This window comes from Calidris pugnax, unplaced genomic scaffold (genome assembly GCF_001431845.1).
Source record: "Calidris pugnax isolate Ruff unplaced genomic scaffold, ASM143184v1 scaffold39, whole genome shotgun sequence".
In the NCBI taxonomy this organism is placed as follows: Eukaryota; Metazoa; Chordata; class Aves; order Charadriiformes; family Scolopacidae; genus Calidris; species Calidris pugnax.
This window is the reverse complement of record NW_015090828.1, coordinates 10,428,098-10,444,582: the sequence shown is the minus strand read 5'-3', so window position 1 is coordinate 10,444,582 and position 16,485 is coordinate 10,428,098. Positions and strand designations below refer to the sequence as shown.

The following is a 16,485-nucleotide window of genomic DNA, read 5'->3' as shown; positions in this document are numbered from 1 at the left end:
GATTTTTTTTCCAGGAGCCAGGGAAAAAAAAAAAAAAAAAGAAGAAAAAAAATCACAGCAAGGAGTTAGGCATCTTGCCTTCTAAAAAAAATGAAGGCTGTGGAAATAACCTTCAAAAAAATGTCCCAAAGAGATATTTATTTGATGATGTTTATCCAACCAGTCATTCTCTAACAATGCCAAAAAACAACAGGCCTTATTTTATCCACTTCCACAAGTTTTATATAGTTAAATTTAGGCTCACCCTAGCAAGATTCACAGCCCCAGGCATGGAATCATCTTTACAAGAGGCAAAGTGAACCCTGGGCAACTAAATACTAACAACAAAGTAAGTTTAAATTGTTTACATTACCCACACAGCCCCCACTCCAACTGCTGCAAGCCACCCAGGGCAGTGGGCATCGGGGCCTTCTTGGTCAAAATTGCATCATTAGAGACCATGTTTCATCACAAATCTCTTGCCACAGAGCTGAGCTTCCTCTTGCCCTTCAGCCTCTCCTGGGTTCACAACCTGCTAGCAGCACCATCAGATGTTAGCAGCTTTAACTGCTGAAGAGCTGAAGTCTTTGATGAACCTGAGAGCTCTTTGAAGTCAAAGATAATTCTCTTTTCAGGATGTGCAACAAAGCTTGATCCCTCGGGCTCTGCAATCCTATTCATCTCTCTTTTTTTTTCCCCTCCAAAAAACACCAACAAGCTCTTAAAGAAGATCCTCAGGAAAGTGTAGGTGATTATATTTCACTAACAGCTCAGACACCTGTTAAGCAGCCTCCTAAAGTAGGTTATGAGACTCTTTGGTGAATATGATCCAAAAGTACATGGCAAATTGCACATCAAGGTCTCTGCTACAGAACCTACATTCCTTTGGTCCAGTTATATCAATTAGCACACAGGACAGACTGGAGAGGAGTTCACATTAAGTACTCTCCACTAGAGGCCAAAATAAAGAGAACATAGCCGAAAAAGAGTGGTTAAGACATATTACCATTGGCCATCTGATAAAGCAGTTTCAGTTTTAACACACTGAATACTTCTTCCCCCATTCTTACTTACTCTTCCTCCTTCGTTTGACACCACTCACCATTCACCCAACAGAGCTGCAGTGACACTGTCCTGACATTACCCACTTGCAAAACGCTCAAGCTACCAGCGGACGGAGAAATCCAGCAAATTTCAAGGCAAAAAGTCAAGTCACTTTGCCAAATTCACACCTCCCTTGAAGAAGGATAGTACAACCAGTTTTCTCATCTGCCTGGACAGCTCTTGTGCCAAAAGCCAGCTCCGTGGTCCTGCAACATGCACACTGCTTAGCATTTTAAGAACTGGTCAGAAACCTGGTCAGAAACCACCACCTTGACACATCCAAACCCTCACGGATGCAAAAGCAGGTTGAACAAAGACAGCAACTAAAGTCTTTTCATATAAATAAAATCTTGGAGCAGAAAGTTTGGATTTTTTTTTAAGCAACTCCAACTATTTAGGAGTTCAAGCTTAAAGTATCACTGGATTTACAAAAGGGGAAAATAAGCCAGTATTGCTGTCCCACTTTGGGAGAACTTTAATAAACATTACCCTTTGTTTCTGGAAAGCTATCTGATCACAGCTGAAGATTCAAGGTAGGGAGTGAGAGAGACCAAGGGGTGGGAGGAACCCTGAAGCAGTTATACTCAGATAGGTAACGTTTAATTTTACATTTCAAAGTGGAGGCAAGTCCCGACAAACATAAGGTAGGTTTGGTTTTCTCCCACTACTGCAAGAGACAGCCCTCACGGAGAATTCACTGCAGCCTTACCCTAAAGGTGCAGTTCCATGGTAGTTTAAGTCAATCCAAGGCAGGGCTACCACAGTCCCACACGTTTTCATCCTATCCCCTGCAGCAACGTCAGCATCCAGCTGGTCCTACAGCCTGCTGAGCACCTTCAGCTGGCTCCCCACCCAAGCGACCAGCCAAGGCCTTCTGCTAAAACTGCTCTTTCAGTACATCTACCATCAATACCTCCAAAATGCTTAAAACGAGGTTTTTTACCTTCCTTTAAAAAACCTGCTTGTGTTCCCCTTAATTTTGACAATTTCATTCATCTAAATTATTTGCCTTTTACCAGCAACTATGTATTTTACCATCTCCTAGTATACCTTACCCCTTATTCCACAATACTCAGCCCCCACCTGCAGCCACGTGTCAAAATTGATCATTCCATGGGCTAGCCTGCAAGCATTACATCAGATTTATCATTTCTGTTTCCACATCAAAAGCTCCTCTGCCAGCAACAGGCTCTACTTTGTGATGAGAACACTCACCAAGTAGAAGGCAGCCAGTAATAATTTTTTATTATTATTATTTTTACTATTTTTTTTGTAATGCAACAGGCTCTACTTTGTGATGAGAACACTCGCCAAGTAAGAAGCAGCCAGTAAAAATAATAATAATAAAAAATATTATTACTATTTTTTTTGTAACATCTACTTTGTGATGAGAACACTCACCAAGTAGAAGGCAGCCAGTAATAATTTTTTATTATTATTATTTTTACTATTTTTTTTGTAATGGATAGAGAAGAATGGCACCTACTAACAGGAATTTTAGTTGATGGCTTACGATTCTGGGAAAGTACACAACAGCTCCTTCCACAAGGACTAAAAATAACAGCCCAAAAGCTGTTCTGATGTTTTCTACGCAAGAGAGGTTATCAGTAGTCAGAGAAGATACACTGATACCAAAACAGTTGTTTTGTGATAACTAGTGATACCAAAACAGTTGTTTTGTGATAACTAGTGATATTTTGTTGTTTGCTTTGAACAGTTAACTCTTTGGAGTCCCACTTACAAATCATCTACCCAAAACCTGCAAGCAGCCCCCCTTGGCTCACCATTGCCAAGAAAGGAGAGAAGTGGTGCTAACTTGTCCTAGAACACAGTCAGGAGGGGAACAAAGAAGAAGAACAGTAAGAACAACACTAAGAACCCTTAGGAAGCTTTCAATCATTGTCCATTCCAGGACATTTCCAGGCAGGAAAAAAAATTACGATCTGGGTAAGTGGATATTGTTACACTCAGGCATGGTGAGCCAAGTCATTTGATCTGCTTTGTCTTTAATAAGATTTATATATGTAATTATATATATATGTGTGTGTGTGTGTATAAAACACACACTTAGAAAAATAAACACTCAAAGACTGAAAAAAATAATTGCTACCAAATTGCTCCCTGAGTATTGGATATTACAGAAATTTTAACAAGGATGTGGTATTTGGGATATTGGGATATTTGGATAGTGGGATATTTGACGTGATACTTTATGGACTTTTTAATTTACTTATGGTTAACCCGGTACCTGCATGACCAAGAACACACCAAAACATGACATTATTTTCCACCGTACGCACTGGTGATTCACATCTCTTTCCACACATACACAGTCCTGGCTTTATGCAATATTCTCATACTACAAACCTTTTAACCTTTTTTTTTTTTCCTTCTTCCAATCTGGAGCTGGAATTCTTATTGTCAGAGACTGAATTTCCTTTTCCTTTTTTCCTCCTTTTCTTTCAAGGAGGCAAGCTACACGTTCCTCAGCCTCACACTGGCAGCCCACCAGCCATATCTTATTTTTAAATAAACTTCAAATGCAGAGCGCGGTATCTTCTGCAGAACACCAACGTACCTTTAGTGAGCTTATCCATAGTCTGAAACATCCATAACTAAATTGTCATTGAAACAATATTTGATCTAGTCTGAAAAAGTTAGTGCTTGCATGACCTTCTAGCACAGCAAGAGCACTGTACTGTAACTTAATCCAATTCAACGTACTATGGATAAGAACACTCAACTATGCATTTTTGCTTTACTTGCAGCCATATCTACTCTTGGGAAGGAACTTTCCTCAAAATCAGGTTGAAAAGAGAACTAGATTATTATTTTTTACTGCTTACTTACGTAACATGGACTGTGGACTACTCAGTCTGTTACCAACTCCACCCAGTAGTTTCCCGATAGCATCAAACTGCAATAATGGCCTTTTACTGTCTCCTTTTATGAGGTTTTCTTAGATTTATTAAAGCAGGCTGTAGTTTATTCCGTAGCACACAATATACAAGGAGCAAAGGGAACAGAGTCTCACCAGACCCTTCTAGGTTAACCTTCTGCTGCGCGGTGCGTCCCTTTCAAACTTGTTTTTTGCTGGAGAGTGGAAGCATCACAAAAATCTGCCATACTTTCTCAGTCTCACTGTCCTGGTACAGCAGTCATTCTATAGCCATCTGAAGTACAAAACTCTGAGTGTTTATAGGACAGTAGTAGGAACCCAGCAGATCCTTAGGCCTACACTTCGTCCTTCGTCTGTCTTAGATGACTCTTAATGTGAAAAAGATCACAATCCAAGCTGCCAGTATTTCACAATTTGGTCAAAAAGACCTTTTTTTCTCATTAGCTGAGGAGTACTGCGTGTCCTTCCTTTTATTACAATAATTCTGTCCAGGCTCATGGTTTAAAGCATAGAGCATGAGGCAAGTTCACATGCTGGTTTGGGAACTTAAATTTGCTTATTTCCCCAGGAAAACAGAATCCCTCCTGGAGAGCTGCTCAGCAGGAGGAACAGTCCCAAGGGCAGAAATGGACTGTACCAGAATGTGCTCACTACGTTTACAAACAGGTAATTCATATACTTAAGTACTGTTTCTTCCAGAGACACAGCCGATCCGGACGTAACGGAACGAGACACGGCCAAAGGTAACTTTTCAGGATATTGAGCTACAGCCATGAATGCAGGAATGATGAAAGGTTTGGGTAAGGCATTGCGCCCCCAAAATAAGCGGTTAAGAGAGCCCTACATCCTATTTCTCCAAGCTTTGTCCATACAAGACTGAAAATGAGAGAGTTGATGATGGGATAAGGATATTTTAGTAGACGATAGCAGCACGACGGCCATCATCAACTCGCTTTTTCAGTCAAGGATAACCATCTAAATCAAGCCTATAAAACCAGTTAACTGAGTTTACAGAAGAGGGTAATTCATCCTGAAGCAAGACACGCTTTGCTTCCCCGATTCCCTTCCTTCCCCGTCACCAGCAGAGAACAGTTTACAGAACACGGGCTGCCTTATCGTGATCTGCGCTATATGGGCTGAAAGGGGGCTGAGCCTTATGAGTCACTTCTTGCAACTCTACGCAAAAGCTTCCAGGCCAAAACACATCTTTCAGCCTGCCAGCTTGATTTCATGCCGTGGAGGAGGAGGAGGGAAGTCATCAGAAGTCTTCTGCGCTGCCTGAAGCTGCTTGAATACTAATTAAAATTAGACAATGCAAAAAAAAAAAAGCAGCAATGAAAAGCCACGACACAGAAGTAGCAGCAGGTTATTGAGAATGAAATAAATAAAACAGTAAGGAGAAAATACTTGGGAATGGTCCAAAGGGGCATATTTCCTGCACCATTTTTCTCAGTAACCACAGAAGGACAAGGAACTATGGCTTCAAGAGTATCAGTGTCATTGGGTCTTCACTAACACGTTACCCTCTGGTCACAAACTCAGAGACTGTTACCAGAGAGACGGCAGAAGTTGCACAAACAATATTAATTCTGCCTTACTTCAGGCTGAAAAATGAGTTAGTAAGTTCTTTAGGGGAAACAAAACAGAAAAACAGGTCATTGCCCTATCGAAAGCTGCACTATAATGCATCCAACAAAAGTTCACAACAACAATTGTGCGGGCAACCATGAAACCATGACTTCCTACCTTTCAAGTGCCTGACTCTCACCTAACTAATGTAAATCTCTTTTACATGTTGGAGCTATTTGTGTCTCTGACATCCTGGCTTTGTTTTCAGGACATGTAACAAGAGCGAAAAACAATTTCTATTATCTACAGTGGTAACAGCTTCCTTGCATTCATATTATTATGTCAGCAGGGCTTGAACCCTGAACTTTCAGAGTACTGCTCCAGCAGTTAACGAAGGCGTCGTTAACTGGCGGTGGGTGGGAGATCTGTTATCCACAAAGGCCAGATGATTAGCCCGATTATCTGCTCCCAATGCTACGTGGGGTCAATCAGCTCCCTGGGTTCCCAAGCACTGGGGTAGAGGTAGAAGGTGGCCAGAGCTGAGTTGCCAATGGGAGAACCTCGACCGCTTCTTCATTCCAACTCCCCAAACCACCATTGACCTCTGGGACAAGAGTATCTGAGAATTAGGCTACAGCTTGCATTGCAACAGCCTTGGAAACCGTGGAGTATTGCAGGTAAATTATTTGGAGCCATGACTTGGCAACATCATCAGAAGCAGCTATGACAATTCTGACATGCAGCCACTAGCAAACAGAAAAAAAAAAAAAAAAAAAAGGAAAAAACCAAAGGTAAGCACTGGCAGTTGTCCATGCTGCAAGAGCTTTCTCAGGACCATTTTCGGCAGACAGGATGAGGGGGAAGGTGTCCTACTCACACCCCAAGTATCACACAGTCACCGTAGGAGAACAGAAAGGGGGGCAATTCAAACAAAATTTTACAGGAATATTTATTGATCTGTTAAGCGTAAAATTGCAGTTTATTAGCTACTGCATTAGCAACATTTAAAACCTCAGTATGCCATGCTCAGAACGGGGACAGACAGTAACAGAAGTTTACAGTCCCACCAAGGGAATGCCAGATATCAAAAGTGACAAGAGCTGCCATTTCAAAATAGTCCAGTGACCTTCTTTCATTCTGTTGAACATCAGAAACACTCCATCTCTTACTACTAAAACACACAGCTTGTAGGAAACCGCACTCATGAAGGTAACCTCAACAACTGTAAATTCTCCTCTCCTCAGTTCCAAATATTTGCAGCCCGAGCTCTATTTTTTTTTGTGCCCACAAAAGCAGCTGCCCTATTTAAAGCCTGACATTCCAGCTTCCTCTCCTCCTTCGGGGCACCAACAGGACAGCAGTTTCTGCAATTCTACATATTCCTGACGTGACAAATCATGAAAAACCCTGCACAGGAAGAGAGAGTCACGCCAGCAGGCAGTGCTCCTGGGTACCGCCTGGCGTGTTGGAGACGAGCTCCCAGCTGAGCAGGGAGGCTTTACCTCATACAGGGACTGCACTAACCTTTGCAGAGGATGCTTTCCTCACAGTTCCCAGCTCACCTGCCAGAAGAGATCACCACAGGAGGGTTGATAGGCTTCTTCCCTCCCCTCTCCCAACACTGCTGAATTCAATCAGACTGTTTCAGCACGCACATAAAGCAGGCTGAAGCCAAATACTGAAACACACCGAGCAGTACCCTGTTTTCATGGATTTCTTAGCATGCAACCTATTATAAACACATACTGCCTTTTACCAATTTCCTCTCTTTAATGGAAATGGGTCACTGCTACATAATATATTACACTACATTTTCAAACAAAACTATTTTCCTGTTTCCAGATCTCTGTATACTGCTCCCTCCTGAAACTCCTTTAAAAGCCGTCCTTTAGAGTGCCTCCGCCTACACGTTCTGAGTATTTCCATTAGATGGAAACAACTGATCATCAGTGTAGATAGTCCTTAAAAAACCACAACCCTTCTACTTCTATTTTTTTTTCATTCTCTCGCTGCTCATACCTACTGGAAACCAAGTATTTTGTAGCTATTGGAGGTTAAAAAACTCCATTTTTTTTTTTTACCAAGATAAGGGTACCAGAAGACATGGTAAAACACTGTAGTTATGCAGCTAATATTTGTAAGAAGTTCATGCCCCCAGATACTGGAAGGGAGTTTGTAGGAACAAAATTAAAATGTTAGTATTTTGATTTATTATTTTTGAATCTGATACTCAGCTTTACAGAGCTCACTATAAAATGGTCACTACCACTGGGAGTCACACCCCAGTGATAGGTTAAGCAGTACATAGTAAGTTATTAACAATGACTACAAACAATGCATTGTTCTACTACATTTTATCTTAGAAGGCATTCAAGATAATCTTGTCATGCTCTATTCTTCCCCTCCCTCATAACACAGAGTCACAGCAAGCCATTTCCCCATCAGTAGACAATGACACATATTGCTGTAGTGGAGATAAAAGTTTGGTTTACTTACTGGAATAATCTTCTAAGAAAAAAGACCTGTATTTGGACAGTGGGCTGGTTTGTTTTTTGTTGGTTTTTTTTTTTTTAACTGGCAAGCTGAAAATATACCATCAGGAAAACAGAACGGTAACCCAATGGCAACCTGAGTAGGAATTACATGAGAGGTTTTCCAGTTTTCCACTTTGACAGAGACCTGCAAAATTCTTCAAAACTTCCCAGTCGCCATCCATTCCTCTGCAAGTTTCAGATCACTATTAGTATTTTGCACTAGAGCATCTTGCTCAAGTTTGCATTCCAAAATGGAAGTCCATTTTGTTTGGGCTCTACCAGTCAGCACCCAGTTTCCTGGTCAATAGAAAATAACCAACCAATAACCCGGGGAAAAAAACTTCTGGTGATTCACTGACGCAGCCTATGGCCCTCTGTCATGTTCACACACCCAGCAGAAGGCAAATCCAGCAGTTTCAGAAGAGACAACATGTCTTTTGCAGATAGAAGATAGATAGTATCTACCCAATATCACACTGATATCAGGTTAAATATATCAGGGTAATATTTAAACTTGTCTCATTATCTTCTATGATGACACATTCCGTATAGCCTTCAGCTCACAAGCGCTCAGACTGCGTGCTGAAATACTGCTTCCAGGTCACTGCTGCTTATTGGAAGACACTTCTGCCTCAGATCTGCAATAGCTGCTGAGATTTGCTTTACACATAAGTTTAAAAAAAAAAAACAACCTTGTTTCTGACCCAGGAACTGAGATACTAATCTTAATTCAGGCCAGGGTAAGGTAGCATGCAAAGAAAGCAATACCTGATTTATCACTACAGACAGAACAAGCACATAAGAAAAATTAGGTGCAGAAAAGTAAAAAAAAAAAAAGGGAGCCATGATTAATCCACATATACTAGTGGGTAACTTTCTGGTTTGGTCTTATAAACGAATTTGCTGTCTAGTCCTGGCAAAGTGACTGTTTCTGACCCAGGAACTGAGATACTAATCTTAATTCAGGCCAGGGTAAGGTAGCATGCAAAGAAAGCAATACCTGATTTATCACTACAGACAGAACAAGCACATATGAAAAATTAGGTGCAGAATAGTGAAAAAAAAAAAGGGTCATGATTAATCCACATCTACTAGCAGGTAACTTTCTGGTTTGGTCTTATAAACAGATTTGCTGTCTAGTCCTGGCGAAGTGATAGTCTGGGATTCATCAGTCTTATTTCACCTGTTTCACTTCCACACAGTTTCTCACCATCTCCTGTACCTGACTACCTTGTAAACAACCCCTTGTCTCAAGGAGTGGTAAAAGTCTCCTTCCTCCATTCTCAGGAGGCTCATTAGCCTAGTTCAAGGTGATAATGTCTCTTCGATTATAGACCACAAGATGCTCTGAGCTCCATCACCAAAACCAGGGCAGTCTCGCTGTTGTTCCCACTGCTTGTAAGTTTAACCACTAAAACTGACAGAAGACTGGAAAAACCGACAAGGAAGTTTTGCCGCCTTTTTAAATAAGTCAAAGCAGCTCACTGATGTCCAAAAAGTACCAGCACAGCACGAGGTAAATGGCAAGAATGGGAAGAAAGGCCTCCTTTCCCTCCTGGCAGCAATGAGCTATTGGATGAGCTCAAGCTGTACGTGAATCTGTACCTTACACTGAACCTCACAATCCGCGGTAATCCTCATCTTGTAACAACCATATGCAGTGCTTAGGTGTCTATATCCTGCATCACGTGGTTCTCGCCTGAGAGCAAACATGATAGCAGTTAATCATTGAGAAGCAACAAATCCCCAAGACCTTTCTCCTGTACTTTCACCTACACAACATACATGCATTTCCTCTCCTTCCCTTCTCCCACAAAAAGCCATTCTAGTCCATGCACAACTCATTGTGCACACACCTCTCCCTTTCTCCATTATTTTTCAAGAACTGAACAACCCCTTTCCAAAGTGGCTTATAAAAAAAATAAAATTCAGTGTCGGAAGCAACCCAGCAAGGCCCTGGAAGACATAACTGGAGCTAACTTTGCAAGTTATTGGCATTGAGACCTGACTTCTTCCATTGCGACAGGGCAGAGTAACAAGGGCACTGAGATGGACCTCTTCTTCTCAAAGATTTTGCCCAGGGCTTGTCACGTAAATCTAAGCAATAAACCAAGTGCCTGTGCTGTGAACAGTTAACATCTAAGCTTACCCCCTGGCTTCAGACAGAGAGAGCAGACATCTAAGCTTACCCCCTGGCTTCAGACAGTGAGAGCAGGTTACCCCTCTTACTCCCTGGCTTCAGACAGTGACAGCACGTTACTGTCCTCTCCATACCTCAGGATTTCACAGAAAAATAAGCAGCCTGGCACTCGAAGGAATCTGTCCAAGCTTTCTCCTTCTACTGAAGAGTTACTGCTCAGGCTGAACTGCATCTTTCTTAACCTCATGTAAAGAACAGTCACTGAGAAACCTCAGAAAAATATTTACATTTAGATTTAACTGGCTCCTGCTGAGCTCCTACTAACTGTTTTGTCTAGCAGTCCCATCATGAGAATTATCGAGTAACGCTACTATGCAAACACCTTGTTCTCTTACAGCACGTTGCTCAGCCTGTTGTGATGTGGAACATTTCCACAAAATACATAAATTCTTTTGGTAACTTAAATTAATACCGTTCTGGGGGAAAAAAAAAAAACAACAACAACCAAACAAACCAAACACAATAAAAAGTAGGTCTCAAGACTCCTCTCTCATCCTGCATGAAGACTTCTACAGTTTTTTGTACCTAATAAGCCATGAAAAGGGATGACAGACTAAGCCAATAGAGAAAAAACACATGACAGACTATCATGGGCAGGTATGTCGGTAAGGTAAAGGGACTCTAAAAACAGTCTACCCTCCTAAGACAACAAGTAACAGCCTTCCTGGTTTGTGTTATTAGAGTGACCGATAAGCAAACTGAAGATAAGCGATGGGAAAAACACCACAAACCAAAGTTAAAACAACTGGAGAGTGTCACTTTTTTATTGACTTTTTAAAGGAGCTGGGTATTAATACAATTAATAGTTTTAATACAGTCAACAGAGCAATACTTCTCACACCAAACCAGACCAGACAGAAGTGTAGGACGTGCTAAGCGTAGATGCAACCAATTCTGAGACAGCTAACAACATGTGGAAGATGGGATCAAACATACCACCCTTTAATCATAGATGGAGACAACACAAGGCCTTTCAATAAATTCTTAGATGCTGTGAAAACCCTGCTGCCCCATGAACAAATAAGCAAGCTTAAACCCTGTGAGTGAAGTATGTCTGCCATAGGGCCAGATGTTCAGAGAGGAGGAGGTTCTAGACACATGTGCCACAGCAGGACTGTCGGTGACCTACCATTCAGGTGTTTCGGTTGCACTTTCACAACTGCACCAAAAAGGACATACTTTTAAGATAACACACACCACTTCACCTGCAGCAAGGCTGCTCCCTCCACGCTGCCCGACCCTCACCTTGTTGTAGAACTCCTGCTCCCTGGGACCTCGAGGTGGTGGCTGCAACTGCTTCAGGACAGTCCCATCTGGATGCTGCAGTATACCTAGAAGAGAAGCATTTCCTTCAGGGCTTAGTTTTAAGAGACACAGCTTTTTCTTTTTCTTTCTAAACTGACAGCTCCTACACAAACCCCTGAGAAGGGGGTTGGTAGTATTCCTCTTTTTCTAGCCATCAGATGATTTGCTGGCTCTAATTCTGCTCAAGGCCACCACAGTTCTGGGATCTGACATTAGAAGTTCTACCCCAAAAAAACCCCCTCCATTCAACTATGGAAGTTTACACAGACACTCCCTTTTTAAATAACTGATAAGTTATTTTTCCAACAATGCCAAAAAGTTAAATCAGTCAGTACACAGTTTAATGCATTTCTCACTAATTAAAACAGACATAGATATCCTCTGAACTTATTTCTATAGTAGAGGCATAGAAAGAACATTTTTATGTTACTAGAAGTAGCACCCCTGTAGCACTCCATGCTAATCAGGTGCTACTATTTGTATAATCCATAATCATAACACAACACAGAATTTCACCTCAGCCAGGCAACCACCTTCATCATGCCCACACTAAAATCAACCAATATATGCTCCCGAAAAAACCTTAATGACCTTAATGACTTCCCAGATTGCTGAGCAGCTGCATAAGAAATGCAACCGAGTATCTGAGGGCACTCAAGAGGTGGATACGGGCAAAAATGGAGAAAAATAACTGCACCCCTGTGAAGTACACTCTAAATTTCAAGATCATCGGTTGCAAGAGAAAAAGAAAAACCCACTTCTGGCAAAGAAATTTTCTCCTAGGGTTTATTTGTAGCTTTTCAGATAGCAATTTATTTTGTTTAGAAGTGAAGCAAAAACGTCAACTGTATCCAAAACAGGTTCCATCTTCAGATTACCCCTTGAGCAAACATGGTAAAACGAGCCAAGAGCTTGGAGTCCCAAAAAGAGTTTGGAGTTGTAACAGCAACAGCGCTTTCACCTTTTAGAAAGCATTATCTCTGAAGGGGCTTTGTTGTGCAGTCTTGGAAACTAAACAAAATCTTTAGAGCCTGAGATACTTACTTTAAAACAACCACCAGATTTCAAAAAGCTGTTTCATTCGTTGGCTGTGCCAATGAGCAAAGAGGGGGTATAAAAATGCACATGGAACAGCTCTGCACTCAAGTTGCTTGCTAAAAACTGGATTTGGTATACGTTCCAGACCCAGAAAAAATAATACTGCCACACAACTGGGTGCAGGCTACCACAACATCTACAAGACACAACAGGCCCTCACTGCCCCCTTTTACATGTGCTAGAAACAACTTAGCAAAGAGCACAACATACCTGAATGAGTGTGCATTACTAATAATCACAACATTTAAAAAAAAAAAAATGGTTTTTCAACACATAATCCTCAAAATCTGCATGTTGGCTTTGATGATGGCCAGCAGTGTGCCCAGGTGGCCAAGAAGGCCACCAGCACCCCAGCCTGTATCAGGAACCATATGGTGAGTAGGACTTGGGAGGTGAACATCCCCCTGTCCTGGGCACTGGTGAGGCCCCACCTCGAGGCCTGGGTCCAGTTTTGGGCCTTCTCACAAAAAAGACATTGAGGGGCTAGAGCGGGTCCAGAGAAGGGCAACGGAGCTGGTGAGGGGTCTGGAGAACAAGTCTCCTTGAGGAGAGGCTGAGGGAGCTGGGGGTGTTCAGCCTAGAGAAAAGGAGGCTGAGGGGAGACCTTCTGGCTCTCTCCAACTCCCTGAAAGGAGGGTGTAGCCAGGGGGGGTCAGTCTCTGCTCCCAAGTCCCAGGCGATGGGACAAGAGGAAATGGCCTCAAGTTGCCCCAGGGGAGGTTCAGGTTGGAGAGTAGGAAACATGTTGACACAGAAAGGGTTCTGAAGCCTTGGAATGGGCTGCCCAGGGAAGGGGTTGAGGCCCCATCCCTGGAGGGATTGAAAAGCCGGGTTGACGACGTGCTTAGAGACATGGTTTAGTGATGGGTTTTATCAGAGTGAGGTTGATGGTTGGACTAGATGATCTCAAAGGTCCCTTCCAACGTGGACAATTCTATGATGATTCTATGAAATTACTTGAAGAGTTTAACATAACCTGTCGTTGTCTAAAGTTCCCTCATACTCTAGATTTCTTGATAGACTAGAGCACCTACTCTGTACCTGTGACTGGGGCAGGCCTGGAAACCAAAGAGATTCACATTTCAACACTCACCACAAAGATGAAAACTCCATAACCTTCCCTCTGGTCTACAGCAACCACCAGAGATACCATCACCTGCAGATCGTACTAAACTATGGATGTCGGTCATGGTTTTGTTCTAGGGTTCCTGAGGCTTTTCAGCACAGACAGGGAGTGTTATTGTTTCAACGTATGAATAAGCAATTTAACATTTCTGAAGAAGCAGCAGAACTATACCGAAATTAAAATTCTGAAGTATCTCACAGACATCTCTGTACGTCTCTGCATGCAAAGCTTGTCAGCATTCTGCAATTCAAACCTACTGCAAAAATAACAAATGCAGATGTATGCGTTCTGCTAAACAAAAATTATCACATCCAATCCGCATGCCTCACTGAACTACAGACAAAACCTGTTCTGCGCAAACACGCTGAACGTTTACTTTAGAAGAGATCCTCTGCCCTCTGAAGGTATCTAATAAGGACTTTATCCCATGGGATAAAACCACAAACCGAGGTGGTTATCTTACTTACTGCCCATGATTTACTCTGTTGCAGGGGGGAGCACTACTGAACAGTCACTGGGAGCAAAGGGAAAATGGGAAAGTTATTCAGGAACCCTATAGCAAAGAAACTTTAAGGCATACTTTAACCAAAAAAAAAAAACCCAAACCCAACAGTTAAAAAATACTTTGAATACCTTCATGTCCTCTGCATGTTTGTAAGTGGGGACAGAAGGGAAGCTGAGCACAGGGAACAGAGGTGATATGCAGGAGGAAGCTGGGCAGAACAAGGCAGGCTCTGAGCTTGAATCAGTAAACAGCTCAGATACTAAAACCAGCCGGGTACAACCTTCAAGGTACATTTGCCATGTTGCATGCATAGCAACAGAGGTATCCTGACAAAAAGGCATCGTAGTTTTATAGATTTTAAGCTTTTAAAATGCTAGAGGTTCAACGGGGTAGAAAAAGGCAGAAGGGAAAAGAACAGGAAGGCTGACTACTGTAGGAAAAAGCAGAAAAGGCAATGGAGAAGGTAGAAGACATGCTGGTCTCCTCACACATGCTTAAAGTTCTCACAGATTCTGGCCTACAGATTGTCTGTGATATTCCTTACCAGTGCTATTAGCAACTACCTATATCCAAACATCTGGCTGCTAGCTTCACAACAAAGCCACCACAGGGAGCAGCACTGCAGAATTATACATGCCCCTGTATCTTTAGCATCTCGACTGCCTGCACTCCTACATACAACAGCTGTAAAGAAATAAAACGAGAAGATTCAGTTACAAAAAAATGAGAAAGCTGTGACTGCCAGAGTAGCTTTGGTCTTTGCTTAAATGTAAAACTCGGTCTCTAAGATGAGATCATCAACCCTGGTGGTAACTCTGCAGGAAGATCTTGGTTCTTGCTCATGAGATGTCATGGAGCCAGCTTTACCTAATCCATTTGAGCTGCACCCACAATGCGAACGGTGTTTCACCTGTGTTCTCTTGATCCAACTGCGATAAAATTGACGTGCCACAGGTGAGGCTCTCCCTGAAGTAAGCCTTTTTGGCCCAATCCCACCCTGGATTATGATAGATGAACAACGAGGCAGACCTCCAGCTCCGAGGATCCAACGTACCTCCCTCAGCATTTTATTGCACCGGTTACAGCAGGAGCAAGGGACAAGAATTGCTTTGCTGTGGAGATTATCAGCGGCACGACATGCCACAGACGCAGGCTGTAGATAAGACGAACTCGCAGCTCCATTAGCGCTGTAATTCCTACTCACTGAGGGTGGAAGGGGTTATGAAGTTCAGCACTTGGCCCATTGGGCAGAGGCAGCTCCTACCGACGGGGTTCAAAGGCACTATGACAGCAGGTACTTGTTATAGCTACTCTCAAAGGGCACGCCGAGAGCTGAATGGACATATATACCTTACATTTGGCTCAGAGGCGGGAGTTACACCAAATGTGAGGTCCCGGGAAGGTGAGGAATGCCATTTAGCAACCTTAACTTGGGCACTGACCACTGTCTATGTTAAAAGGCACCTTCACCAGAAGGGCCACCACCTCGCTCCTCAGCCTGGAATTAAAAGGGAAGTTTAAAGCTAGCGGAGGCAGGCTTCAAAACGCAGGATCCTTGCAGTACTTGTATTATTAGACCCCTCGCAAGCCACTGGGCTGAACGTACCCTTACCACCAAATAAACAAACAACTAAGAGGTTACCCCAGGTTAGTAAATTGCTTACTAACGTCTTCCTGAAGTTTGTGGTTTGAGGGTTCCCTTTAGATAAAGCACAGTTTCAACATACGTTCTCTGAAGGTACCGGCACGTCATTACCTAAATTCCTGGTGTTTTTTGTTGTTTTTTTCTTTAAAAAGCTGCCTGTTACAATCTATAACGCAGTCGAACCGCAGCCTCCCTGTGCCCATTAACCCCCCCCCAGTCCCAACACCCTGTCATCATTTATGAAAACCACCAAAACCCCAGATTTTCAGCAGCGGCGACACCTCACACCAGCCCGAGCTCCTCCAGCCCCTCCAGGAGGACACAGACCCTGCCCGGGGGAGGCCACGGACCCCAGGGGCACCGGGGGGGGCCAAAAGCTACCGGTACCTCTGCTGGGGAAGCGGGCCCTCAGGTGCCATCTCCCCCCTCCCGCCACCGGCCAGCGCCTCCCGCCTCTCCCCGGCACCCCCCCCCCAACACCGGGGCTACCGGCCGCCGCCAGCGGGACGTGAGGAGAATTG

At 43.0% G+C, this 16,485-nt stretch overlaps 1 protein-coding gene across 1 annotated transcript in view; it reads right to left on the bottom strand.

The window, feature by feature from the left end:
* IPMK (inositol polyphosphate multikinase) overlaps positions 1 to 16,072 on the bottom strand; it is a 54,224-nt gene extending 38,152 nt beyond the window's left edge. Inside the window, exons 1-4 of the mRNA XM_014940361.1 lie at positions 16,047 to 16,072; positions 15,762 to 15,817; positions 13,730 to 13,746; positions 11,531 to 11,737 (exon numbers count right to left, since the gene is read on the bottom strand). Coding sequence (XP_014795847.1) covers positions 11,531 to 11,737; positions 13,730 to 13,746; positions 15,762 to 15,817; positions 16,047 to 16,072 — 306 coding nt within the window. The remainder of the gene's footprint in view (positions 1 to 11,530; positions 11,738 to 13,729; positions 13,747 to 15,761; positions 15,818 to 16,046) is intronic.
* Positions 16,073 to 16,485: the final 413 nt, after the last annotated feature.